The 25,078-nt window shown below is 64.4% G+C and overlaps 4 protein-coding genes across 6 annotated transcripts; 3 read left to right on the forward strand and 1 right to left on the reverse strand.

The window, feature by feature from the left end:
* Positions 1-508: 508 nt before the first annotated feature.
* On the forward strand, positions 509-8,170 carry ABCF3 (ATP binding cassette subfamily F member 3). 2 transcript variants are annotated; one of them, XM_040705689.2, is made up of 21 exons: positions 509-639; positions 743-890; positions 966-1,045; positions 1,350-1,402; positions 2,961-3,058; positions 3,162-3,284; positions 3,368-3,634; positions 3,757-3,837; positions 4,360-4,419; positions 4,513-4,569; positions 4,771-4,793; positions 5,073-5,128; positions 5,269-5,469; positions 5,653-5,729; positions 5,981-6,025; positions 6,125-6,257; positions 6,521-6,609; positions 6,743-6,834; positions 7,008-7,140; positions 7,354-7,473; positions 7,594-8,170. In XM_040705689.2, the coding sequence occupies exons 1-20, from the start codon at positions 567-569 to the stop codon at positions 7,460-7,462; spliced, it is 1,998 nt and encodes a 665-aa protein (XP_040561623.1). In that variant the 5' UTR covers positions 509-566; the 3' UTR covers positions 7,463-7,473; positions 7,594-8,170. The 2 variants fall into 2 exon arrangements, with proteins under 2 accessions (XP_040561623.1, XP_422757.6); XM_422757.8 differs by having other exon boundaries at positions 7,386-7,473.
* A 236-nt stretch (positions 8,171-8,406) lies between these two features.
* LOC101747338 (PHD finger protein 13-like) lies at positions 8,407-12,968 on the forward strand. 2 transcript variants are annotated; one of them, XM_015291556.4, is made up of 5 exons: positions 8,407-8,588; positions 9,759-9,851; positions 9,995-10,598; positions 10,878-10,916; positions 11,043-12,968. In XM_015291556.4, the coding sequence occupies exons 1-5, from the start codon at positions 8,508-8,510 to the stop codon at positions 11,267-11,269; spliced, it is 1,044 nt and encodes a 347-aa protein (XP_015147042.2). In that variant the 5' UTR covers positions 8,407-8,507; the 3' UTR covers positions 11,270-12,968. The 2 variants fall into 2 exon arrangements, with proteins under 2 accessions (XP_015147042.2, XP_015147043.2); XM_015291557.4 differs by having other exon boundaries at positions 10,881-10,916.
* Positions 12,969-13,081: 113 nt separating this feature from the next.
* LOC112533016 (collagen alpha-1(I) chain-like) lies at positions 13,082-14,884 on the reverse strand. The gene has a single exon (XM_025153675.3). The coding sequence runs from the start codon at positions 14,863-14,865 to the stop codon at positions 13,753-13,755; it is 1,113 nt and encodes a 370-aa protein (XP_025009443.3). The 5' UTR covers positions 14,866-14,884; the 3' UTR covers positions 13,082-13,752.
* Positions 14,885-17,283: 2,399 nt separating this feature from the next.
* On the forward strand, positions 17,284-24,843 carry VWA5B2 (von Willebrand factor A domain containing 5B2). The gene is made up of 22 exons (XM_040706135.2): positions 17,284-17,413; positions 17,484-17,645; positions 17,756-17,917; positions 18,168-18,387; positions 18,469-18,659; positions 18,893-19,024; positions 19,107-19,231; positions 19,345-19,521; positions 19,592-19,702; positions 19,809-20,014; positions 20,091-20,205; positions 20,274-20,459; positions 20,553-20,691; positions 20,770-21,053; positions 22,229-22,454; positions 22,536-22,877; positions 22,944-23,081; positions 23,156-23,236; positions 23,471-23,548; positions 23,627-23,696; positions 23,897-24,005; positions 24,205-24,843. The coding sequence occupies exons 2-22, from the start codon at positions 17,507-17,509 to the stop codon at positions 24,802-24,804; spliced, it is 3,831 nt and encodes a 1,276-aa protein (XP_040562069.2). The 5' UTR covers positions 17,284-17,413; positions 17,484-17,506; the 3' UTR covers positions 24,805-24,843.
* The last annotated feature ends 235 nt before the right edge of the window (positions 24,844-25,078 follow it).

Genomic DNA, 25,078 nt, shown 5'->3' on the forward strand with positions numbered 1-25,078 from the left:
GGTGCTCAGTTCCAGCTGTGGCTTCCACAGCTGCCTGCTGTATGCTGGGAGGCTCCTAGCTTCCTGAAAGCTGCGGTGGGGCTGAACCCGCACTTCTTACTGCCTGATCAATGTGCTTCCAGCTGCCGGCATGTATTGGCAGCTGCAAAAAGCCTAAGTTTTGTTTTTTCCCCTGTACTTTTTGGCAGCTGCGGGGAAGTGCAGTGCTCGGGGTGCCCGAGCACGCGCAGCCCCTTGGAACGAGGAGGGCAGCTCCTTCTTTTCTGTGAGCCTGCTGCCGGCGCATGTCTGTAAAAACGAGAACAACAACAAAAATAAAAGATCAGTGGTTGAGCTGCGAAACTCCATCCCTTCTGTGCCCAGCGCCCCACGTGGCAGCGCGCCCCCGTGCCCCGCACTGCGCACGCGCTCTCCCCCGGGACTACATTTCCCAGCACGCCCCGCGAACATGGCGCCGCTCTCCCGGCAGCCCCCGCGCGCCGCCGCCGCCGCCGCTTCTTCCGCCTGTGCCGCGGGGCCGGGCTCCGTGCGGCAGCACTGGGGCCGGGCCCCGCTCCGGCAGCGCCATGGCGTCGTGTTCCGACATCCTCCGCAGCGAATTCCCGGAGCTGGACGGCGAGGTGTTCGCTTACGTGACGGGTGAGCGCCTCCCCGCCTCGGAGGAGTCGCGACGGAGCCGCTCGGGGGAGGGGGGGCCGCCCGTCGCTTGTGTCGCGATAGGCATAGCGCCGCGTGCCCGCAGGGATCCTGCACAGCAGCGGCGCGGACTTCGAGTCGGTGGACGAGCTGGTGGAGGCGGTGGGCGAACTGCTGCAGGAGGTGTCGCGGGACGGCAAGGACGAGCGGGCCATCCGCGACGTGTGCCAGCGCCTCTTCAACTGCCTCCAGCTGTAAGCAGCGCCCCGCCGCCCCCCGTCCCGCCCGGCCGCGGCTCCGAGGCCTCCCGACCCTCCTCTCTCCCGCAGGGACGAAGCCCGGGCGCAGCGCTGCAGCCAGGTGCTGCTGGACGCCCCCATCCAGCTCTCCCAGATCACCGACGGATACGGTGAGCGGCGGCCGGGGGGTGGCGGCGGGCTGAGGCCCCCCGGGGGGCTCGATGGGGCAGTCCGGCCCCAGCCCTGCGTCCCCAACCCCGCACCGCTCCGCCTCGTCCCGGGGCTGAACTGCTGGGGTGTGTGGAAGCCGCCCTTCAGTCCCTTCATCTTTGGGTTCTCCTGTCCTTCGGTCCCCCGTCGCTCAGTCCTCTGTCCTTCGGTCCTCCATATCTCCCATCCTTCGTTCCCCCCATCCTCCGACCCCCCGTCCCCCAGGAGAGGGGACCCCACCGCTCACCCCCCATCCCCTCACAGATGCCAGCACGGAGCTGCTGCCGGGGCTGCTGCTGAAGAGAGGCCAGACGTCGGTAAGTGGGGGCTGCGGCCCGTGGGTGGGCTGCTGGGATAACCCTTGCGTGGGGCTGCAGCTCTGTGCCCCGCTGCGGTCCCCTCACCTGCTGGGGTTGCCAGGATCAAAGGTAGCAGTAGAGCACGGGGGGTACGGGGGTGCCGTGCCTTTGCATCATCGCTGAAGCTCTTGGCCTTGCTTGCGTAAAGGTTCAGAGGGAGCTAACAGGTTATTAACTTGATGAGCTCTACTTTCCCTTATCTTAATGAGTTTCAAAGCATGGTCAGTCAAGCGGTAATGCTCAGAGTGCAGTGTCTCTAACTTTGGGAAGGACTTTGGCTTCTACAGCACAGCTTTGATCGAGTGGTTACGATGTACAGGAGGGCTTCTTGCCCTGCTCAGTGAGAGCCAAGCCCCCCACAGCTGTTAGGTGTGGGGCAGGTTGTGTTCTGCGTTGGGTGCCCCAGGGCTTGACTATGGGGACAGCTGTGCAGTAACAAGGCCAGGACAGCGGCACCTTTGTGCGGTGGGCAGGACCTGTTGTGGTGCTCTCCCTCCCTGGGTACACGTGGAGGCTGAGACCCAATGCTATCTCCATGCGTGTGAATGGGAGCCCTCAGGGAGAGCTGGCGGCTGCTGCTGCTGTTGGCACTGGGGCTGCTGCTCCCCAGCTCGCTGTCTGGCTCTTGTGTCTGCAACTCAAAGATGATCCTTAGAGAAACTGGAAAAGATTCAGAGGAGGTCCTGGGAGGCCTCCCAGGTCTTGGAGGACACGTCCTGCTGGGAGATTTGAGGAGCTCCGTATTGCTTACAGAGTGACTCAACGCGTCTGTAGGTACTGGGCTATGGCCGCAGTAACGAGATGCTCTCAGCATAGCGTGCAGGTCTGTGATGTGCTCCTGTGGCTCAGAGCTGCCTAGAAATACCTGGGAGCGCTCTCAGTCAGCCACAGGTATGTGATGTGATGCAGGAGTGAGCTGAGAGCCTGGCCAAGATCGGAAGCCAGGTTAAAACACTGGGCTGCTTCTTGCCTCCAGGTTTAATTATATGTTTTTTGGCTCTGCCACGATTGATCCACTGCATAACCTGAGCTAATTCCAAACTGGCTAAAGTTTAATGGGAGAGGAAACGCTCAGTGGTGCTGGGCTGGGGTAGATGTAGGGTGAGTGAAGGAGGTGCTGGGATAGCTCAGGATTGCAGAATCATAGGGATTGGAAATGAACTACGGAGATCATCTAATCCAACCGCCAGGCATGTTGGTGCTGTTGAAGTGCCTTGGCTGACTCAAGACCCTGAAACCAGAGAAACGAGTCATGGGGAATGAGCATATGGGGTAGGGTCAGCCAAACTCTGCTTGCTGAGGCCAAACCATTGTGTACAAGGCATTGGTTTAGGACTGCATTCCCGAAGTGCCGTACCGGCCCCATTAGCTTCCTCGAGTCTGCCCCAGTTGCACAGTCCTAGCTCCCTTCTGCCCTCCATTCCTTCCAGGCATGAGGGAACGACAGATCTCTTTTCTCTTGGAGTTGGGTTTTTGGGGCTTTTGCCACAGATGTGCTCTCACACTTTTGCCCCAGATGGTGAACGCCAAGAAACTGGAGAAGGCAGAAGCCAAGCTGAAAGCCAAGCAGGACAAGAGGATGGAGCGGGATTCCGTGAAGTCATCTGGCCCTCTGTGAGTACAGCGGTGCCTCCAGCACCCCCAGGCTGCTCTGGCTGGGATGTGAGCATACAGAGCTTTCCCATTGAGCCCCTTCTCTGCATTCTACCTACTGCAGAGTCCTCGAGGAGGCGACTGCCAGCCAAGCTGCCAGCAAGAAGGAGACCCGCATGGAGTCGTCGGGCAAGAACAAGTCGTACGACGTACGCATTGAGAACTTCGATGTCTCCTTCGGTGAGCGGTGAGTGCAGGTGGGGAGGTGGGACGGAGCCTCTCTCTCCGTGGGGCAGCCTGAGCAGGTACCTGCCTGTTCCCTCTCTGCAGGGTCCTGCTGGCAGGAGCAGACCTGAACCTGGCGTTTGGACGGCGCTATGGGCTGGTGGGCAGGAATGGGCTGGGGAAGACCACGCTGCTGAAGATGATCGCCAGTCGGAGCCTGCGCATTCCCTCGCACATCAGCATCCTCCACGTGGAGCAGGAGGTGGCGGGTGATGAGACGCCAGCCCTGCAGAGCGTGCTGGAGTGTGACACCACTCGCGAGAGCCTGCTGAGGGAGGAAAAGGAGCTGACGGCCAAAGTGAATGCTGGCAGGTGAGATGCTCATTGCTGCAGCCTTTTATCCGTGAGGTCTTGCTTGCCTTAGTCCTGCTTGGGGTGATCAGCCTCCCCCAGCGCTCAGATCCCGACCTCTTCTTCTCTCTGCTCTGCTCCAGGGGAGAAGGGACGGAAGGTGCCAGGCTATCGGAGATCTACGCCAAGCTGGAGGAGATTGAGGCAGACAAGGCCCCGGCGAGGTGAGACAGCCCTGTGGCACTGCTGTCTGCTGGCACGGCCAGACGTGGTTTGGAGCACAGAAGAACAGTGGTGCGGCCCTGCAATCCTGCGTGTGGGGACAGGGGCTCTCCCTGCTGCTGTTCTCTACTTCTGTCATAGCTCTTCTGGGTTAGAGATCGTTGAGCATCCCCAGAAGCCGGAGGTTTTGTTGTTGCCTTTTTTCCTCCCAAATGGCACTGTTACTGCAGCTCCGCTCACACCTCCCCACATTCCTGCTGTCTAGAGAGTATCTCTGGGATACTGGTGATAGTGAGCTGAGAGCTTCTTGTCAGTCTCCTGGGACTGCATGTGGATGCTGTGTCTTACTGGACTGCGTTTTGCAGCCAAATGCTGCTCTTGGACCTGTAGGGAAGTTTTCCTGCACCAAGGCAGCCTTAAGCTACGTAGCAGAGTGCCTGTGGTGACCGTGGGTCCGGGAGCTCAGACTGAGCTCTGCGAACAGATGGTGTATCTGTGTTCCAGTTCTCTCTGCTTTTCCCCAGGGCATCTGTCATTCTCGCTGGGCTGGGCTTTAATGCAAAGATGCAGCAACAGACAACCAAGTAAGTCCCCCGGCTCTAGGCATCAAAATTTGAATGGGCTTGAGTTATTCTGATTAGGCTGTAACCCTTCTCTGCAATCTCTTCTCTGCTCAGAGAGTTTTCTGGAGGCTGGAGAATGAGACTGGCCTTAGCCAGAGCCCTGTTTGCCAGGTTGGTGTCCAGGCTTTCACTCTGTGTGGTTCACCTTCCTTGGTGTCCGTGTTGCAGGGGGCAGGGGGGCTGCCTGGGGGTCCTCTCAGACTGTCAGGGTGGGGAGCTTTTGAGGCATCGCAGCTCTGTGTGTGGTGAAACGTGCTCTGCCTTGACCCTGTGCTCTTTTTGCTTCTGATGCCCATGTCTTGGTTTCCCTAGGCCAGACCTCCTTCTGCTGGACGGTAAGTCGATACCACAGGTCCCTCTAACCCTGCTGCCGGGTCTGCCCGTGCCCTTGCTGGGTTGGGAAGGCAGCGTGGCCTTTAGCTGCCTGCCCAAAATAGCTTGGGTGACAGGGCTGTCAGCGCTCCCTGGCAGTGGCGTGGAGCCATCCTCACCCGGGAAACCTGCCTGGGCAGCCACGTGGGCTGGTCACCGGTCTTTCCCGTGTAAAAAAGCATCGTCCAGCCATCCCAGTCCCTCCTGACCCGACCTCGGGGCCTTTTTTTCTCTTCCCTCAGAGCCGACGAACATGCTGGACGTGAGGGCCATCCTGTGGCTCGAGAACTACCTGCAGGTAGGGGTGGGAACAGGGCAGAGCTGTGCTGGACGTGCACCAGGGGACGGGGATGGGGACATCCTCCCAGGGCGGTGTCCTGCCCTGCTGGGCGGTGGCACTCGGGCTCCCTCAGGTCTCCCTCTCGCTGTCTCCTCCAGACCTGGCAGTCGACCATCCTCGTGGTGTCCCACGACAGGAACTTCCTGAACACGGTGGCCACGGACATCATCCACCTGCACTCGCAGCGGCTGGACACGTACCGTGGGGACTTTGAGAACTTCATGAAGACCAAGGAGGAGCGGCTGAAGAACCAGCAGCGGGAGTACGAGGCGCAGCAGCAGTACCGTGAGCATATCCAGGTACTGGGAGAAACCAGGAGGGCTGGGACGCTCCTCCCAGCCTTGCCCCTTTCTCCTTGCCCCTAGCAAGCATCCCAGGCTTCCCATATTCATTGCTGTGATCTGTGGCTGTGGCTCTGTTGTTGCGGAAGGCTCAGCAGCGCTGGGGTGGCTGTGGCTGAACGGGGTTTTGTTCACTTGTAGGTTTTCATCGACCGCTTTCGCTACAACGCAAACCGGGCATCCCAAGTGCAGAGCAAGCTCAAGCTGCTGGAGAAGCTGTGAGTGCCCGTCCCGCTGCTCTGCAGGGGTGGGGAGGGGGCAGTGCCGATGGGAAGAAAACAGCGTTCGCGGGAGAACCTGGAGGACACTGTGTCTGGGGGGATGGGGTGGTTTGGGCTTTGGGTGCTGCGTCTCTGGTCCGGAGGCTTTGGCCAGGATGAGGCTCTGCAGAGCTGAAGTCTGTACGTGGGTTTCTGGTGTGGGGTCAGTGCAAGGCGCCGTAGTTACACCGTGGCTTTCCTATTTGCAGGCCAGAGCTGAAACCCGTGGACAAGGAGTCCGAGGTGATGATGAAGTAAGTGTCGCCTGAGCCCTTGCTTGGAAGGGACCCGGCTTCCCTTCTGAGCAGAGTCCTGAAGTTCCTGGCCGTCCTCACCTCCTCCTGCCTTCCCAGGTTCCCCGATGGCTTTGAGAAGTTCTCCCCTCCTATCCTGCAGCTGGATGAAGTAGACTTCTGTTACGACCCAAGTCACTACATATTCCGTTCCCTGTCTGTCTCCGCTGACCTGGAGTCCCGCATCTGCGTGGTACGTGGGATGGCAGAGCGACAGTGACCTCCGAGTCCCTGCTCAGAGCAAAGCCAGCTTCAGTGTCGGGTCCTCATCCTCCAGCTGTGTGCTTGCAAATGGGGGGCTGGGCCGGCTAGTCCTTAAGCTCAGGGACCGGGGAACGGGTTCCAGCAGTGCTGCGTGATCATCCAAGAGGGCTGACATTCCCTCAGCGCTGCCCCATCCCCGAGGCAGCTCTGTGGGTTTCATGCTCTCCAACGCTGCTGCTGCTGCTTCTCTAGGTTGGGGAAAACGGAGCTGGCAAGTCAACCATGCTGAAGATCTTAATGGGGGAGCTGGCACCGGTCAGAGGGATCAGACATGCTCACAGGTACCTGGTAGGAAGGGCCGGGGGGAAGGAGTGGTGGCTGCTCACCCATTCTTGTGCCCCTTCCTACAGTGGGGCTGGGAGCGCTGTGGTTACGGGGCTGGGTGCCACTTCCCCATTTCTTCTCATTCTGCAGAAACCTAAAAATCGGCTATTTCAGCCAGCACCACGTGGATCAGCTGGACTTGAACATCAGTGCCGTAGAGTTGCTGGCCAGGAAGTTCCCAGGTAGGTTTTGGAGACGTGGAGGGATCTGAGCCCTCTCCTCAGCTCCTGCCTTCCACGTTCCAGTCAGGTTTTCCCCCTCTAAACTTCCTTTCGGGCACCGCCTCCGCGCAGCCGCCCCATCCCGAGGCACTGGGCGCCCATGTGCTACGGCCACCTTGTGCTGTGCTCTGCAGGGAAGACGGAGGAGGAGTACCGGCACCAGCTGGGGAGCTACGGCGTGTCAGGGGAGCTGGCTGTGCGCCCCGTGGCCAGCCTGTCGGGGGGCCAGAAGAGCCGGGTGGCCTTTGCCCAGATGACCATGTCCTGGTAATTCTCTCCCAGAGGCCCTTCGTTTTTGTACGGCTGCATCCCTGGCGCTCGCTTCACCGTGAGGAAGGCGGGCAGCCGGAGACCCGCTGCTGCCCTGCAGATGAAGCCCCGCTTTTGGGGCCTTTGTGGATCCTTCCTTTGTGGGGCGGAAGGATGCAGCGGCTCTCTGCTGCTGCTTTGAGCTGAGTGGGATGCATCCCGTGCTCCCAGCGTAGCGCTCCCGGTGCTGTCCTCTCTTCCAGCCCCAACTTCTACATCCTGGATGAGCCGACCAACCATCTGGATATGGAGACCATCGAGGCGCTGGCGAAGGCGCTGAATAAGTTCCGGGTAAGGCGACCTCCCCCTCGTTTTCCTCAAGCTCCCCACGGCCTCCAGTTGGGGTGTCTCAGCCGGAGCCCCCCCGCTGCCAGCCGTGCTCAGTCCCTCTCCATCGTGGCGCGTGGGCAGGGCGGCATCATCCTGGTGTCCCACGACGAGTGCTTCATCCGCCTGGTGTGCCACGAGCTGTGGGTCTGCGAGAACGCCACCGTCACCCGCATCGAGGGCGGCTTCGACCAGTACAGGGACATCCTGAAGGAGCAGTTCCGCAAAGAGGGATTCCTATAAGGCCGGGGGGGGCCGTGGTGGCCCCCCGGCTGCGCTGCTCTCGGTGCCCTCACCCCGTGCGTGCGGTGTGAGGCCGGCGTGGGGCTGCGGGTGCCGCTCTGTGCTGGGACGAGGGAAGGCGGCGTGCCCCCATACCGCTGTGCCCCACGCTGGGGGGGGTTAGGGGGCAGCCCTGCTCTTTCTCTGCTCGCCCCCCTTCCCCAGCAGTGGTGTTGCTTTCCCCGCCCCCCCCCAGCACAAAGCGAGGCCTTTTGCTGCTACAAGTGCCCCCACCTCCCCCCACCCCCTGGACGCGCGGGGGTCGGGGCGCGCTTTGCCTTTCCCCCTACCCCCCCCACCCCACCCCCCCGGGGCTCCGTACCCTCGGGGTGCCCGCGGGCACGGAGGAGCCCGCGGTGTAAATAAAACCGGAACGCTACGGGCGCGCCGCTCTCGTGTCTGTGAGGGGTTACGTGGAGGAGGGGGGGGTCACCCAGCACCGAGCGTGGGGCGCCGCGGGGCTCGGGGGAGGAAGGGGGGGGGGGTCTGGGCTGAGTGGGAGGGGCCCGGGGGCGGTGTGCGGGTCCCGGGGGCGGGGGGGGGGGTCCGGCCCGCACCAGGCACCGCCCCGCCGCCCTCCCCGCCACCAGGTGGGCCCGCCCCTGCGGCCGGGGCGGTGCTGACGGCCGCGCTCCGACCGGCGGCGGACGCCGACAGACCGTTCGCTCCGCTCCGCACCGCTGCCGCCGCTGCTGCTGCAGGAGAGCCCGGCGGCGATGAGCGCCGGTGGGGACGGAGGGCCGCGATCGGCGGGGAGCAGCCCCGTGCCCAGCCCCGCCTCACCGGGGGGCGAGGAGGTGAGCGGGGTCCGGGGGGGTCCGGGGTGGGGGGATGGGGGGGGGGGGGGGGGGGGGGGGGGGGGGGGGGGCTGTGTGCGGGGTGAGGGGGGGGGAGAGGGGTTGGGGGGGGGGCGGCTGAGCGGCAGTTCGTGGGGCGGGGGGAGCGTGTGCGTGTGTGTGTGTGCGTGTGTGTGTGTGCGGCTACGGCGTGGCCGGGGGAGGGGGGGGAGGCTGTGTGTGTGAGTGTGTGTGTGTGTGTGTGTGTGTGTGCGGGGCCCTGGGGGAGGGGGCTGTGAGTGTGTGTGTGTGTGTGTGTGAGGGAGGGGGCTCGGGGGGGGGCTCGGGCTCTGTGTGTGTGTCGAAGGTCTGTGTGAGGGGTGGGGGGGGCGCTGGGGGGGTTGTGTGTGTGTGGGGGGGAGATCTACGTGAGCTGGGGGGACTGTGTGTGTGTATGGGGATCTTTATGAGTTGGGCGGGGGGGCTGTGTGTGTGTGCGCGAGGCCCTGAAGGGGGGGGTGGGGGTTGGGAGGACTCTGTGCTGGGGGAGTGGGGTTCAGCTGCGCGGCGGTGCCGTGCTGGGATGGGGGGGCTGTTGGCTGCGGTGCCCCCGGGGGTGGGAAGAGCTCCACGACCCACCTCCCCCACCCCCACGCGTGGCCGGGCCTCGGAGCTGTGCGCGCGGCCCCGGTGCGGGGGGAGCGGAGCCCCGCGGGGGGGAGGAGGGCTGGGGGGGGGCCGGGGGCAGCCCGGGAGCGCGGGCGCCATCTTGGGAGCGATCAGGTGTCGGCGGGGACCGGCCGGGCCGGGGCGGTGCGGGGGGGAGGGGGTGCGGTGGGTGCCGTCCCCGCTCCCGTTCCCCCCGCGCCGCTCCCCGCCCCGTGCCGTAAGGGGGTGGGGGCCCTTCTCCCGGAGCGCCGTCCCCCGGACTTTGCGCCCCCGCCCGTCCCCGGGATCCCGGGGCTCCCCCGGCACTGACTCACGGTTCCTGCGCTGCTGGGCGTGCCCCGCGGTGGGGGGCGAAGGGACCGGGCTGCGCGTGTCGCACGGCGGGCTGGGGGTGGGGCGGCCGCTCGGGGACCCCGTCGGTCCGTCCGTCCGTCTGTCTGTCTGTCTGTCTGTCCGTCCATCTGCCGGCGCTGGGACTGGGTGTGCGGGCACGGTCTGACCCTGAGGCGCCGTTCCTTGCAGCCCTCGCAGAAGCGCCAGAGAACCGTGGAGGATTTCAACCAGTTCTGCACCTTCGTGTTGGCCTACGCCGGGTACATCCCCTACCCCGATGAGGTGAGCCCCCCACAGAAGGCCCCTTCTGCCTGCCTCCCCTGGAGGCTGACCTGCTGTCCGTGCTGCGGTCTGGCGCCGTCCCCGCGGTTCCCCCGGCATCCCTGCTGCATCTCACACCGTTGCTGTGTTTTCCCCCCTTGCAGAATGAGCCCTGGAGCCACGGCGGCAGCATGAGCCCCCAGAACAGCACGGGGAGCACGCAGGACAGCGATAGCTGGGCCTCCTCCCACTCCTCTGATCTCCATCTCCTGGCAGATGACAGGAGCAGCCGCAGCGCGGCCAGGGGGGCTGCAGACAGCAGCCTGCTTCTGGGCTGCCCTGCCTTCCCCACCGGCTTCTATGATGTCCGGCCCCAGCAGACGAAGCGGAAGAAGCCGCCGGTGAAGAAACTCATCTTGGAGCAGGAGGTGGAGAAGCTGAGCGCCGGGAAAGGCTTCGGGTTAGAGCAGGAGCGGGGCACAGAGCTGGCTGCGCTGGAGGGACGGGTGCCGCCTGGCAAAGAAGAGCTCTTAGAGCCCCCCCTCAACCTGGCCGGGGACCCACAGCCCCGCGCCCTCCTGGAGGAGCTGATGAAGGAGGAGAAGGACTGGGTGCACGGAGCACAGGGAGCGGGGAAGCCAGCAGGAGATGAGCCGCAGCTAAAGGAGCAGGAGCAGTGCTCCGGAGGGAGGAAAAGCCCCGGTTCTTGTAGTACCTTGGACCAAAGCGAAGGGGAAGATGCGAGCAGAGGGAGCTCTCAGCTCAGTGGTGAGTGCCTGAAGGAACAGAGCCGTGCTATGATTGGTGCCAAACACCGACCCTCCCTCGGCCAGGGCCACCTGTACTTGCATATGGTCCTGGCTTCTGCCCGTGAGGGGCTAGGGAGAAGTAGAGAGTAGAGACCTAGGAGCTGACCCACTCTTTAGAGACTTTCCTCTGCAGAGATCACAGTGCAGGCTGGAAAGGTGTCAGGGAGGGGGCCGTATGGGTGCCTTGCTGATCTGGTCTTTACTTTTTCTCTTTCTCTTTCCTCTTTCGCATCTCCAGCAGATGAATTTGCAGCAGCTCCCAACACCAAAGCAGAAGGTGAGTAGGGGGGTGCTCTCCCAGTGGGACTGGCTGTGGCTTCAGAGGTGGTGCTGTGCCCCATGGTGGGGGTCAGACCGCAGCTGTGGGGCGGTTTCTGACCCGTGTCCGTCTGTCCCCAAGCAGATGACGACGCCTGGGATCTGATCACCTGCTTCTGCCTGAAGCCCTTCGCAGGGAGGCCCATGATTGAATGTAACGAGTGTGCTACCTGGATCCACCTCTCTTGTGCCAAGATCCGCAAATCCAACGTGCCTGAGATCTTCATCTGCCAGCGGTGTCGTGACGCCAAGCAGGAGATTCGCCGCTCCAACAGGGCGCGGACGGTGCCCCGCAAGCGCTTCTGTGACTGAGCAGGGGGGCTGGGGGGGCCCTCTTTCCACCTCAGGCTGTAGCCCAGTCTGGCTAGACAATCAATGCAGTAACGGCAGGGGAAGGGCTGGGCTGTGGTGCTGGGCTGTCCCCCTTGCTCCTTGTCTCCTGGAAGCTGCCACGCGTCCTCCCCGGGCGTCGTGTTGACCGCGGAGCTCGGCTACCCCAGAGGTGTTGGGGGAGAGGAGCCGTGCGTTGGGTCACTCAGATACATCTCTGTCCTTGCACAAACCTGGCTCTGTGCCTTCCCCCCAGGCCAGCTGAGGAGAACCTGGTCCAAATAGTTTCCGTGTGGTGTGGTGGAAGCTTACACTTATTCCATGGTGTGACTCCCATCCTCCTTTACCCTCACCGTTGTCCTTGCCTGAGACCTTCAGGTGGGCTGTGATGGCAAAGCCCCAGTGACCCAAGTTGACCCAAGTTCTCTTCCAGGACGTAGATAGAGCCCAGGCAAGCTTCCTCTGTGTAGTGTGCTGCTCCCTAGGATGAGAGGAAGGAATGAATATTGGCCCTGCCCACCCCTGGAGCAGACCAGGCTGCTCCGTGTTGGGCATCAGGTGTCCATCTCTGGCTCATCAGCCCCTCAGGCTGCACAGGGGAGGCCCTGCCCCTGTCTGTGGTGCTCCTGGTTTCAGCTGCTGTGCCTGAGACCTCAGGGTGGTCCCGCTGGGTGAAGAACAGCGTGCAGCAAGGGCATCCTATGGTAGATGGTTAGAAAAGTTCTTTCAGTCCTCTCGGTTCAGATACTCCGGTTGCACTAAAGTCTCTTGTCTGAAAAAGATGTGAGGTTGGTGGTAGGAAACCCAGCTACCCTGAGTGAGCAGAGCATGGGACGGGCAGCGGGAAGCGCTCTGGTTGGTTTTTCTGTGTTCCTCGTTTCAAACAACTGAACCTTGCACCCTGCGGCCATCTCCTGCCTGCAGGTGGAGCATCTGTGATGCTGAGAGCTGAGCTCGGACAGAGCTGGGTGCTGGGAGGGCTTTGCTTCCGACTGTGCCCTCCAGCTGAGAAAGTATTGTGTTGGCTGGTTGGGTTCTTTTTTTTTTTTTTGTATTTTTCTTTCGTTTTCCTCGACACATAGAGTGAAGTTTGATGTCAGGAACGGGCCTTAAGCCCCTTCTCCTATGCAACTGCTGCTCTGGAGGTACAGGACCTACCTTTCAGTTCAAAGCGGAAGGCTTTTCCCCATTGCCCTTGGTTGTGAGCGGTGTGTGCGCTCTGGGGCCCCACGTGCACTGACTGTCCAGATCCCACTTCACAGCCCCTCCAAAGAGCCTGGCCCGGTGCCTTCTGCACTTTGTGGATGGGGAACACAGACCCCGCTGCTGTCCCGGTGCCACCTGGCCCGGCCCTGGCACGCTGCTGCTGGAGCGGGGCGTGGGACAGCCCCAACTCGCCCATCCCATCACTAATTCTCTTAGCTGGGTTCTCTCCTACTTGCACATCTGGTTACTATGGGACCACAGCTGGGGGAGGTGGGGGGGCGTCCCCCCCCCCAACCACCCAGCAATCCCCAGGCTCATCCCCGTGCCTCTCCTCCTGTGGAAAGCCTGGGCCCCAAAAGTGCTTTATGTTTTTTTACAGTTACTTTGTATTGATATGTAAAATAGCAAATTCTGGTCCTTGCCCTGTGGAGTGTGGCTGGAGTCGTATGTACATAATAAAGTACTTTTGCCATAACGCTGGTGCCTTTGGCCTGCTTCTCCCTTCCCTCATGGGTTGGCTGGGAGCTGGCCAAGCTGCTGAACCCCCCATCCAGGTACCCCCCCAGGCTGCACACACAACAGCCAAGCAGTGGTTCAACAGATGTTTTATTTGACAGTGAATCACACAGCAAAGGGGCGATGCCCACCTCCCTGCTGCGCTGCTGCAGGAACCCGCAGCCTCACCTCCTGGGTGGGCGGCATCTGCCCTGTGCTGCTCTGCTCCCGTTCCTGAGCACGGCGGGGCGGCTCGGGGCGAGGGCTGTCCCTGCAGCCTGCTGCAGCCATTAAGGCACATCACGGTCGGGCTCTATAGCTGTGCTTTTGCACGATAGATAAATCTGTCCTGATCGGTTCCCACTCAAGTGGAGCTGAGGTTCAGTCCTGCCAGGTGTTAGGTGCTGAAGGATCCAGTTTTCCCCACAGAGTTGCAGTGCAGAGGGATGTGACGTGCTGCCTTGCAGCACACAGCACGCAGGGCTTGAAGCGGGGGGCAACGAGGAGTGTGGGGTGGCAGCGGGGCTGAGCGCTGGGCTGGGTGCTGAGTGGCTCCAGGGTGTTTCTACCTCACCAGGCAGAACAAAATCATTCCTCGCTGGTGTCGTTTCTTTCATCCCGATGCGGTACCATCGGGGCAGAAGCAGCGAACAGAACAGGAGCGGCAGAAAGTTCAGGTGCGGCTTCTAGGCTAGGGCTTTGCCAGCAGGGTTTGCGTGGCCCAGCCAAAGCCGAGCGAGCGTCCGGGAGAGCGACGAGCGGCTCTACTCCTCCTTGGCCCAGGCCGAGCCGGCGGCCCGCTGCTGCTGCAGGTGTGGAGCGACCGCCTCGGTGTAGAACTTCTCCAGCTTGGGCACCGTCTTCCCCCAGAACTCGGCGTCGAACTCCACGGGCGCCACGGCCGTCTCCTTTTTGGTGTGCACCACGAAGTCGGCGTGCTGCAGGCCGGTGGCCGCCAGCTGGCACTGCACCTGGGTGAAGTAGCCGTGATCCCGCTTCAGCGCGTAGGAGTCGCCGTTCAGCTCCAGGCAGAAGTCCCTGTCCTTGCAGGCCTCGCGCACCGTCCTGTTGCGGTGCTTGTAGGGACACTTCACCTCCAGCAGCCCCAGCCGCTTCCCCGTGCCGGCCTCGGTGACGATGCCGTCGGGGCTGGCGGCGATCCACGTCTTCTCCTTATGGATGAAGAGCCCGCACTCGTCCACCCGCACGGGCCGGCCCACCTCCCGCGACTTGAGCCGCTCGTAGGCCCGCACGGCCTCCTTCTCGTTGCGGATACCCCACGACGTGGCCGGCGTCTGCACGGAGGGCGCGGGGCTCACCACCGCCTTCAGGTAGGACCGCGGCACCTCGTCCGTCTTCCCGTTGGCGAATCTGCTGCCGGCGATGCGCGGCGCCAGCGACGCCGTGATGCGGTTCTCCCTCCACGCGTACCACTGCGGGTTGGCGCGTTGGCCGCGCGTCTGCTGCTCCACCCAGGGGATGTCGGGGCTCTGCAGGGCGGGCGGGAAGCGCGACGAGGCCCCGGGCGGGCCGGCCTCGGCCTCGGCCTCCCTGCCGGCCTCGGGGTCGGCCCGCGCTGGAGCTCCTCCGGCGCCGCCCTCGGCCGGGCCGGGCGCCCCTTTGCTTCCCGCCGCCTTCTTCTGGCTCCCGGCGGCGGCCGCGCGCCGCTCCCCGCCGTCGCCCCGGGCGCCGCGGGATGACGCCGCGGGTCGGGGCCGATCCCCGCCGCCCTTCGCCTCCCGTCCCCGCCCCGCGCTCGGAGCGCTCCGGGCCGCCCGGCTGCCCGTGGCGGACGGCGGCGGAGCGGCGGGCGGCGCTTTGGAGGCCGCGGGCTGCGCGGACGAGGGGCCGGCCGGCTCCTTCCTGGGCCTCCCCATGGCGCGAGGAGAGCGGAACGAGCGCGGCGACCCGCGCGCCCTCTCGCGCTTCCTCTTCCGCCGCCCCGCGCTGCCACGAGCCCGGGCTCGCCTCGCCCCGCGCGCGGCGGACGGGGCCGCGCTTCCCGGCAGCGCCCGCCCCTCTCCCCGTCCCGCCGGGCTGTCCGCCAGGGGGCAGCACCGCCCCGCCGCGCCCCGCGCCGGCCGTACCGCGGAGCCCCGCGCCGCGCGAGGGCGGCTCCGCTCCCGGCCCCGCGGCGCCGCTGGAGGGAAGCGGCGGCCGCGCGGAACTGCGGGCGGATGGCAGCCGCGCCCGGCCGGCCGGGAGGCGCCGCCGCGGCCCCGCGTATCCTCCGCGCCGAGGTCCCGCGGCCGTCTGCGCGCCGCTCGGCTCCGCTCCGCGCTCGGTGCGGGTTTGGCGGAGCGCGGCAGGCCGGTGGCGGTGCCCGTGCCTCCCCCGTGCGCGCTCTATAAAAAGTGCAGCGGCAGCGCGGCCCTATCTATAGCGCGGGGCGGGAGCTGCCCGCCTGCCTTAGCCCTACATCTGCCGGGTTTTTGCCCGGCCCCGCTCGGGCTGAGGCGTTCCCAGGTCGGGATCTCCCTCCCGGCGGAGCCGTTCCAGCCGTGCCGCCGTCCCCCGCCCGCCTCCCCCTCCCCAGCCACGCGCTTCGCCCCCAGGCTGAGCTCCCCCACCCACCCCTCCGCCTTTTCCTGCCCTTCTTCGGGGCTTTCCCCGTCCGCTGGGTGGGTTTGGGGCCTCACCGCAGCCCGACCCCCCCCCGGGGCTGCCGTAGCGGGGGCCGTGTCCCTTTAACGAGGCAGGGCTCGTTGCCGGTGCCGCTGGCACAGGGATGGAGCGGCGGTGAGCAGCCGGTGCCAGAGCGGCAGCCCGCAGCGGGAGGGGCGTCGGTGTCGGTGAGCGCAGACCCCAAGCGGAGGAGGGGGAATCGCTCCGGGCGGAAGCTTGGTGCGGCTCGTGCGGGCGCCGAGCCCCCGATCCCTGCGTCATCGTCGTCCAGGTAAGGCCCGGGGCACGATGGGGGGGTTTGGGGTGCCCGAGGTTTGCGTGATTGTCTGTGAGGTGCGGCAGTGCGGGCAGTGCGGGCGCTGAGATCGCCGCCCCGCCGGGATCTGCGCTGCTGGGAACTGCCCCGGGGCATCGCTCCGTCACTCCCCGGGCCGTGCCAGAAATGCCCTCTGGCCGCCGGTGGGACCCTTTGTCAGAGCTGCTTGCTGGGATTGCCCCCATTCTGAGGGATCCGCGGGGTTGGGATGCTCTGATTTTTGGGGCTGCGCTGAGGGGAAGTTCCCTGGCGCGGGGCTGTGGCTTTGCAGGGCTTTCGTGCGAGGGAGCGTGAGGCAGAGCTGGAGGGAGCTCTGAGCTGAGCCGGCTGCAGCGGGGACCCCGCAGTGTGCTGGGCTGGGGCTGCGATGGGGCATCATCTCCGCGGGGCTGCGATTTCCCGTGCCCGGGCTGAGCTCTACCAGGTGCAGCTCTGGCAACTTTACAGCTGCTCATGGCAGGGAGGGTGAGGGGGGGGCCGCAAAGTGCCGGAGGTGGGGCGGGGACGGCGTCCTGGTGGTGATTCTGCACCGGGGACCGTTTGCTGCTCCGGGGGCTGAGGTCGGGGCGAGGAGCAGCTCTGCTTTTATTCATCACCTCGGGGCTTTGAGCGGCGCACGGGGCCAGATGGGCCCTGTTTACCCTGCGAGTGTAAATGCAAAGAGAAGTGATAAAAAGCAGCTGGAACAGCTTCTGCTGGCAGCCCCGGTAAACAAGGCTGCGTGGCACGGCAAATAGCGGGCACGTTGCTGAGTGCTGAGCCGGGCGCCTTGGGAACCGATGGGAGGGCTTTGGGGTCATCCCATCCCTGATGGCTCCAGGCAATGGGGCTGGGGCTGTCCCTGTGTGGGTGCTGCTCCCACCGCTGTCCTGCAGTTCCTAACCCTATCCCTAACCCTTCCCGCAGTGGGTGCTCCCGTCTTCCCATGTTGGGGTTAGAATGGGCTTTGTGCTAGGGTTAGGGTTAGGGTAAGGATTTGTGTTGAGGTTAGGGTTAAGTTTAGTGTTAGGATACGGTCAGGCTTAAGGTTAGAGTTAGGATTAGTCTCAGGGTTAGGATAGGGTTAGGGTCAGCTATAGGGTTAGGGATAGCCACACGCGTGCATCCCTGTGCAGCCCCCTCCCCTCCGTGCCACTCATCAGTGCAGCACTGACCTTGTTGTTAATTATTAAACCCCAGCAAACACCGCACTCTGTTGTGCCCTAGTTACGCCGTGGGCTTCTGGTGCATCTTTTTTTTTCGTTCTTTTTTTTTCCCCAAGCAAATTACCCTGGTAACCTCTGTGGGTGGATGGAGATGGGAGTGGCAGATGCTCCTCTCCACGCCAACGCAGGGGATGGGCTACAGAGGCCCTGGGGCTGCTGAGCTGCTTTGGGTGGCCAGGAGGCAGGGATGTGTGGCTGTCTGCTGCTGGCCGCGTGGGCTCTCATGGCTCCACAGGGCTGAGGTTCGGCTCCAGAGCAGAGATTTGGGTTCGGGTCCATGTGTGTGTCCCTCTCTTGGTGTGTGTGAGCCCCTTCTCCACGGACCCCCTCCCAGCACCTCATCTTGCAGCCGTGCCGAGGGACCGAGGGACCATGCCAGGTCTGTACGTGCTCTCCTCCTGGGAGGCTCTGCCCCTGAAGAGCTCCAGGGTGAAGGCGTGCGCCAATGGGTACGTGCTGAGCATCACTGCCCAGCTCCTCTACACCAACCCACGGGAAGAGCCCGTGGAAGGTAAGGATGGTTATTGGGGTGCGGGGACCCTATAGACACCGTGCTGGGGTACCCCGTTCCAACCCCGTTGCCGCTCTGGACTCTGCCTCTGGGCTCTCTTCCACCTGCAGGTGTCTTCGTTTACCCGCTGGAGGAGTCAGAGCTGGTGGATGGCTTTGAGGCAGTGGTGGGCGGCCGGCGGGTCACCTTCCAGGTGCAGAGCCGGCACCGGGTGCAGGGCTGCTGCCTGGCGTGCGGTGGCAGCCCAGGGCGGCCGCGCCGCTGTGCCAGCGGTGAGTGCATGGGGCAAAGCACAGGGGCACGAGGGGCTGATGAGATCTCTTTGCTGCTCCGGGAGAGCTGGAGGGATGCTCCTCTTCCTTATTTCTGCTTTCCCGAATGATTCCCCGGCTTTCTGCCATTTCAGCCCCGTCTTCTTCCTCTCTGTCTGTCTTTCCCGTCCCTTTGTGCTCCCCTCTGTTGTCCCCTCGGTGAGTAATTAGTTCAATTACCCGTGCCCACGTGGTCCCTCCCCTCACCCAGGTCACCTCGTCCTGGATGAGGACACCGAGCGCTCCACCTTCGTCATCATCACAGGCTCAATGGGGCCGGCGGAGAGCCTGGCCGTGACCCTAAGCACGGCGCGGGAGCTGCCCACGCTGCCGGGGGGGGCTCTGCACCTCGTCCTGCCCCCCATCCTTGTGCCACGCGTCGCTGCCGCCCCCGAGCGTGAGAGCGAGCCGGGAAGCTTGTGTGACGACAGGTTGGCCCTATGGTGATTTTCACGGCTTTCTGAGTCTCTGCCGTCCTGGGGTCGGGGAGGGATGCTGCGTGTGCAGGGGAGGTGTGGGAGCTGCCCTCACCCCATTCCCCTTGCAGCCCCACCAGCTGTTTCGGGGGACCCCGGTGCGCGGAGCCAGCCCGTACCCGCAGCACCTGCGGAGAGCGCAGATGTCTTCAGGGGACAGCCCTACAACCCCTTTCCTTACGAGTTTGCTTTCGAGCTGCTGGTGAAGGGCCCCTGCCTGCTGGCAGGTAGGGCTGGGGGCTCCCAGAATTGCTCTGCATGTGGCATTACCACTATTTGAGCAGTAGCACCGGGCTCTGAGTCAGCAGCCTGCATCCTCGGCGGGGGTGTGATGGATGGAGGCTGCAGGGGCACACGTTGGGCAGCCAGGATGCTGCTGGCTGCCATCAGCACCAATCCCATCGGCGCCGGCTGGTGGCTTCCTCAGGGCCGGGTCCGAGCGGGTCTGTGCCCCCTCCAGGCCTGGAGAGCCCCACCCACGCGCTGCGTGCCGATGCCGACCCCTGGGCCAGCTCCGCCACCACCACCTGCGTCACCCTGGCCGAGCGTCACCGCTACGACAGGGACGTGGAGATCATCCTCTACCCCTGCGGTAAGGGCCGCAGGTGCGGCGGGTCCGGGGGGAGGTGGATGGGAATGCCCCCGAAGCGTGGGGCCAACGTGAGCGCCTGCAGAACCCCACCAGCCCCACCTGGTGATGGAGGAAGGCACCATGACGTACCCGGAGTATGAGGCACACATCCGGAGCCGCCGGGACTACGTGCGGATAGCCAGGAGGGACGGCAGCGGGGAGAGGCAGGCGAGTGGGCATGGCTGTGGCTGGGATTAAGAGGGTGGTGACGGTGAGGAAGGCCCTGGTGTGGGTTGCACTGTGAGGCCAAGGGATGCGAGGAAACTCCCCGCCCCTCGCAGGTGGCTTTTGTGCAGAAGCGTTTCCACAAGGACATCTTCCACAACCCCGTGCTGATGCTCAACTTCTGCCCGGAGGTGGAGGCCGCCCCAGGGGACCTGCAGAGTGTCACCCGTGAGGTCCTCTTCCTCGTGGATCGCACTGGAGCCATGAGTGGCCCCGATGTCGACAGGGTGAAGGTGAGGCGGGGCGGTGAGCCCGGGGACCCCACACCGAGCTGTGAGTCCTCATGGCTGTCCCCATCCCCAGGAAGCGTTGCTGGTGGCCCTGAAGAGCCTCCCCCCGGGAACCCTGCTCAACATGGCAACCTTCGGCACCGACCTGCAGCCGCTCTTCCCCTCCAGCCGCCTCTGCAGCAACGTGAGTGCTGTGGGGGACCCTCTGTCCCCCTCCATCCTCCCCACCCGACCCCGCTGCGGGCGGCTGCCTGGTGCCGTCCCCACAAGCCGGCTGTCCTGACGGGCAGGAGACGCTGCAGCGGGCCTGCTGCCACCTGGGAGAGCTGCGGGTGGCCGCGGGCAGCCCCGACCTCCTGGCAGCGCTGAGTTGGGCCCTGGCACAGCCCCTGCACCACGGGTACCCCCGGCAGCTCTTCCTGTTCACCGCGGCGGCGGCAGTGGGTGACGTGGGACACATCCTGCAGCTGGTGCGCAGGCAGGCCAGCACCGTCAGGTACGGCGTCAGGCATGGAGTCCAGAGGCTTGTCCCTGAAATCCGAGGTGTTTTAGTGCACGGGTCCCTCCTGCAGGTGCTTTAGCTTTGGGATGGGCCCGCGGGCATGCCGGCGGCTGCTGACAGCCATAGCCAAGCTGAGCCGTGGCCGTGCTGAGTTCCTGGACCTGGCCGAGAGGCTGCAGCCCAAGGTAGCGGTGGGGCAGGGGGGCACGCGGGTTATGGTGGTGCTGGACACCGGCTCCCGTCCCCGTTCCAGCTCATCAAGGCCCTGAAGAAGGCGATGGAGCCAGCCGTCAGCGACATCACCATCGACTGGTACGTGCCCGACAGCACCGAGGCTCTGCTCTCCCCCACTGAGATTGCAGTGCTCTACCCCGGGGACCGGCTCATCAGCTACTGCACCCTGTACAGCATTGCCCGGTTCCGGGACCAGCGCCTGGCGGTGAGACTGGGGGGATGCTGCCGTTGTGGATCCTCCTGACCACCTTTGTGGCCCCCTCCGGTGCTGCCACAGGGGCTGACACTCTCTCTGCAGGGCCGGGATGGAGCTCGCTGGGGCTCAGCCATCCCCTCGCAGGAGGAGGTGCCCACCCCGGGGGGCACACGGCTGTCCCGAAGCTCCAGAGAGACCTCCGTGGAGATCTCGGCCATCGGCACAGAGGAGTCGGAGCGCAGTGAGTAGAATGGGCATGGAGAGGGGCCGAGAGGTGGCGTGGGAGCCGTGAGCTGACGGCTGTGTGTGCACCCTGCAGGTGCTGACCTCACTTCGGGGGGAGACATCTGGAAGCGTATTTACCAGCCCTCCTACATCCAGGAGCAGTACGTCCTGACACACTGCTCGGTCAGCACGGAGCGCAGCCAGGGGCTGCTGTCCCGCAGCTCCACCAGCAGCGAGTCCACCGGCTCCCGTGACGTGGCACCCGACAGTGGCTCTGCAGCCCCCGACACCACCTCCCAGCAGGGCCAGAAGAGCCTGTCCCTCTGTGAGTCCTCCACCAAATCCGCCCCGCTGCCCTCGGCCCCCGCTGCCATTAAGGTAAGGGATGCGCCGGGGCTTCTCCCCACCTGGCTGGGGCCTTGCCGCCCCACTGTGCCTGGATATGGGGGATGTTAGGATGGAAACTGGAGGGCCACGGTCTGCGTTTAGCCAGGGTCAGCTCTGGGTGCTGCCAGCAAGCTCCTCAGGTGGGTTTGTCCCGCTGGAACCAGAGAGCTGGGCACCAAAGACCGAGTGCCCCCCCAGGTACCAGTACCCCTAGGCCAGTAGGCAACGGTGTGGCTAAGGAAAGCCTCAGCCAGCTCACGTCCTCGCTGATGCTGCAGAAATGAAGTGGAAACAGCCATGCGGCCATCAGGCAGTGAACGTGCCAAGGCAGGGAGGGGGTGGTCTGGCTCCTGCCTGGCTGCTGCAGCCCTCTGCCAAAGCCGCAGGATGCTCTGTTAGCAATGGGTTTGTCCCTGCTGCTTCGTGTCTGGGTTTGGATCCAGCCTGGTCGCTGTGCCAGGGGAGGCTGCTCCCTGCTAAGCACAATGCCGTGTCCCCGAGGCCAGGTGAGGCCAGCTGTCACCCAGCCCAGCACCTCCTGTTGCTCCCTCCCGACGCGTTAGGTAACCCGCTGCACAATAGCACACACAGCTGGTGGCCTTTGCAGCCGAAATGTCAAGCGTAAGTGATTTCCCCAGTGTAAACCATCCCTGAGCTCTGGCTGCTGGCTGTGGGTGCTGCAGCCGTGCCCCCGTGTGGGGTTTTCAGCACCCACCTGCCTGCAGCAGCTGAGCTCAGCCCCCACAAGTGCAAACATCGCCAAAACCACATAGAATCATAGAACCGTGTGAGGTGGAAGGGCCCCTTAAAGGCCACCTGGTCCAACTCCCTGCATTGAGCGGGGACACCTACAGCTCCGTCAGGTGCTCAGAGCCCCGTCCAGCCTGACCTCGGGCGTCTCCAGGGATGGGGCATCCCTCCTGCCTCCACGTCAGCCCTTGACAGATGTTTGCAAACTCACGTCTCGGTGCTGTCATTCCCTCCCATGTGCATTAAGCACTGTATGAGCACGGCCCGCTGTAGGGAGGTGATGGATTTGGGGTGCCAGCTCACACTGCAGCAGGGCAGAGCACCAGATAGGGCTGCGGGGGCCCCATTGAGCGTTGGCACAGCCCCACCTGCACTCCGTGCCTCTGAGCCCCGGGCTCGCCGTGAGCTCCCCGCAGGTGCCGGTGTCGCTGAGCAGTGAGGAGCTGGCACGGCGGCAGAAGGCTCTGGCACGAGCTGCCCTGGCCGGCCGCAGCTTCTCCTCGCCGCACGGGGAGCTGGATGCACGCCGGCTCTGCCGTGCCCTGGAGAAGGTGTCCCAGAAGAGGAACCAGTCTGTGGAGGGGCGGCTGGACCAGCTGGGTCCCAGGACGCCGCGGCTGCAGCGCAGCACTGGGGAGTCAAGTGAGTGCCAGCCCCGGGAATAAAGGTCATCCCAGCATCACACGGCGTCACCGCGCTGATCCCGTGTCCTGGGCCACGCAGATAACCTCCTGTCACCGACCCACCTGGACTGGGACATGCTGGTGGAGCCCTCGTACCTCTTCAGCGCAGTGGTGCCCGAGGCGAAGGAGCCCGGCCAGGGCGATCCCTGCCTGCCCCTGCGCTGCCACGTGGTGATCCACGGACTGCACGCCGGCCAGCCTGTGTCCTGGGAGGTGACGGCCTCGCTGGAGGCCCTGCTGCAGCCACGGGATGGGGTGGGCAGCGAGGAGCCCCCGCGGCGGGCGGCCGCAGCAGGGGAGAAACCATTGCACGGCTTGGCAGCACGCTCCGTCGTCCGGGACAGCGAAAAAGCAGCACAGCGTGAAGCTGAGCTGGAGCAGGGTGAGCGCTGCTCCCTGTCCTGGTCACCGTCGCCATCCCTTCTTGCTGACACCTCGCTCTGTGCAGGTTTCGCCCGCCGCTTCCGCCTGAAAGCCATGCAAACCAGCAAAGCCTGCAACGTGCCTTCCCTCTACACGTGTGTGGTGCCCGTGGATGGGGCCACGCGGGTGGTGCTGCCTGCGGCCCCGCAGGTGTGGAGCACAGGTAGGGCCAGAGGGACAGGATGGGGATGGGGAACTGAGCACGGCACGTGCCGAGCTGGCATTGGTGCCTTGCAGCCACACGCAGCACAGGCATGGCGGGGAGCCGGCGTCGCCGGCAACGGGATACGGAGGAGCGGGAGGCTCTCATTGGTGCAGGTATGGACCCAACCCCTTCCATCCCACCCCAAGCCTTCAGGGACCTTGATGACCCTGGGCACAGCAGGGTGTCCCCCGAAATGCAGGTGCCCAGCCCAACTTGGTGGTAATGAGACTGCGGGAAGAATTGATCTCTGCTCCATGCTGGGCGTGGGGTCAGCAGCAATGTGCCACGGGGACCAGGCTATGCAGGTCCCCAGGCCTCGGTGACCTCAGTGCTTTGCTGTTTTGCAGAGAGGGATGAGGTCCCTGGGTCTCCGGTCAGCGCCTCCTCTGCCACCTCCGGCTGGGAAAAGCAGAACGGCTCTCACGGTACGGACGTGGCCCTGGGGATGAAGCCATCCCTGTGCACTGTGGTCCCTCTGCACTGCCTGCTTCTCCCATTTGCAGGGCCTCCAACCAGCCCCTCCAGCTCCTCCATGGCCTCCCGGAAATCCACAGAGAGCGTTGCTGGCTCCAGGTGGGGCTGCCCTGCATGGGTTCTGAGGTGGGGGGACGCAGCACCTCGATGGGAGGAGTTGGGCAGTGTCACCTCTTGAGTGCCGCAGGCGTGGGTGGGGTGGGAGGGTCCAGCCCCGTCCTCGCAGCAGTGTGCAGGGGTCCCGCTGCCCCTCATTAAAGGACAGGCAACACCTTGCCCTATTCATTCACCGTTTGCAGGTTCAGCCTGACCCGGCGCAGGGGGCCCAGCCTGACACTGCGACCACAGTGCCTCAGCCCCGAGAGTGAGTGCTCCAACACGGCCGCCAGCCACGACTACCTCCCGCTGGTAAGGACCCTTGCAGGCTGTGCTTGGTATCGCCAGCTGCAGCTGCAGAGGATGCATCTCCACTGGCTCCAAGGAATGCTGCTGCATCCATAGCGTGGGGCAGCACCCGCAGCTCAGGGCCCCTCCTGCAATGCCGAGTATTGGGACTGCAATCTGGGTCCCTGCTTGCTACCCTTGCAGCCTCCTAACCCCCTTGCAGGTGCAGTTGCAGCAAGCACGGGGGCCGTTCCAGCTCACCGAGACCTTCTCTGAAGTGGTGCAGATCCCCCTAGACCGCCTGCGCCGTGCCTCACCCTATGCCTCCCACCGTGCCAGCCTCAGCCCCACATCCCCCGTGGCCAAAAGCAGCCCTGGGGCAGGGCCGTGCACCGAGGGCGAGGAGCCAGTTCCAGCCCCAGAGCCTGGCTCACCCCAGTCTCACAGCACTTGCTCTGAGGTGCCCAGTGCGGCCGTGTGGGCGCAGGCAGACAGCGGGCATGGCTCTGAGTCTGACACCGCCCCCCACTCGGCTGCCCCATCGGAAGCAGGCTGGCAGGACGTGGGGCTGGAGGACCTGGAGAGTGCCAGCTGGGCCACGGCGGTGGCCCTGGCGTGGCTGGAGCACCGCTGTGCCGGCTTCTTCGACGAATGGGAGCTGGTGGCAGCCAAGGCGGACGCGTGGCTGCAGGCACAGCAGCTGCCCGAGGGCCTGGATGTGAGCTGCCTCAAAGGGGCGGCCCGGCACTTGTTCCTGCTGCTGCGGCACTGGGATGAGAACATCACGCTGAACATGCTGTGCTACAACCCCAACAACGTGTGATGGCCGGGGGGGGCCATCAATAAAGGTGCCTGGCTCCGTGCTGCCTGTGCGCTTCCATTCAGCCCAGAGACCTGGAGAGCATCAACCCTTCCCCTGGGGGAGGGAGCAGACAGGAGGTTAGGGAACAGCCAGGCTGCAGGAGGGGCATCAAAGCCACTCGAGCCTTGCAGCAAAGTGTTTTGCAGATGCTCTAACTTAACCTTGTTCCACACGTTGCTCCCAGGCACCACTCTCCAAAACAAGTGCACTCTGGGCACTGTCACAGCACAAGGAC

Source organism: Gallus gallus, chromosome 9 (genome assembly GCF_016699485.2).
Source record: "Gallus gallus isolate bGalGal1 chromosome 9, bGalGal1.mat.broiler.GRCg7b, whole genome shotgun sequence".
NCBI lineage: Eukaryota > Metazoa > Chordata > Aves > Galliformes > Phasianidae > Gallus > Gallus gallus.

What these genes read in the sequence shown, in the direction of transcription:
- LOC112533016 (XM_025153675.3), bottom strand. Translation starts at nt 14,865, where the DNA reads ATGGGGAGGCCCAGGAAGGAGCCGGCCGGCCCCTCGTCCGCGCAGCCC.
- LOC101747338 (XM_015291556.4), top strand. Translation starts at nt 8,508, where the DNA reads ATGAGCGCCGGTGGGGACGGAGGGCCGCGATCGGCGGGGAGCAGCCCC. An exon ending in AGGGAGCTCTCAGCTCAGTG is followed by an intron (nt 10,599 to 10,877) that starts GTGAGTGCCTGA and finishes TCGCATCTCCAG; the next exon opens with CAGATGAATTTGCAGCAGCT. An exon ending in TCCCAACACCAAAGCAGAAG is followed by an intron (nt 10,917 to 11,042) that starts GTGAGTAGGGGG and finishes GTCCCCAAGCAG; the next exon opens with ATGACGACGCCTGGGATCTG.
- ABCF3 (XM_422757.8), top strand. Translation starts at nt 567, where the DNA reads ATGGCGTCGTGTTCCGACATCCTCCGCAGCGAATTCCCGGAGCTGGAC. An exon ending in CTCTTCAACTGCCTCCAGCT is followed by an intron (nt 891 to 965) that starts GTAAGCAGCGCC and finishes TCTCTCCCGCAG; the next exon opens with GGACGAAGCCCGGGCGCAGC. An exon ending in GCTGGCCAGGAAGTTCCCAG is followed by an intron (nt 6,835 to 7,007) that starts GTAGGTTTTGGA and finishes TGTGCTCTGCAG; the next exon opens with GGAAGACGGAGGAGGAGTAC.
- VWA5B2 (XM_040706135.2), top strand. Translation starts at nt 17,507, where the DNA reads ATGCCAGGTCTGTACGTGCTCTCCTCCTGGGAGGCTCTGCCCCTGAAG. An exon ending in GCCGCGCCGCTGTGCCAGCG is followed by an intron (nt 17,918 to 18,167) that starts GTGAGTGCATGG and finishes CCCCTCACCCAG; the next exon opens with GTCACCTCGTCCTGGATGAG. An exon ending in AAAGCAGAACGGCTCTCACG is followed by an intron (nt 23,549 to 23,626) that starts GTACGGACGTGG and finishes TCCCATTTGCAG; the next exon opens with GGCCTCCAACCAGCCCCTCC.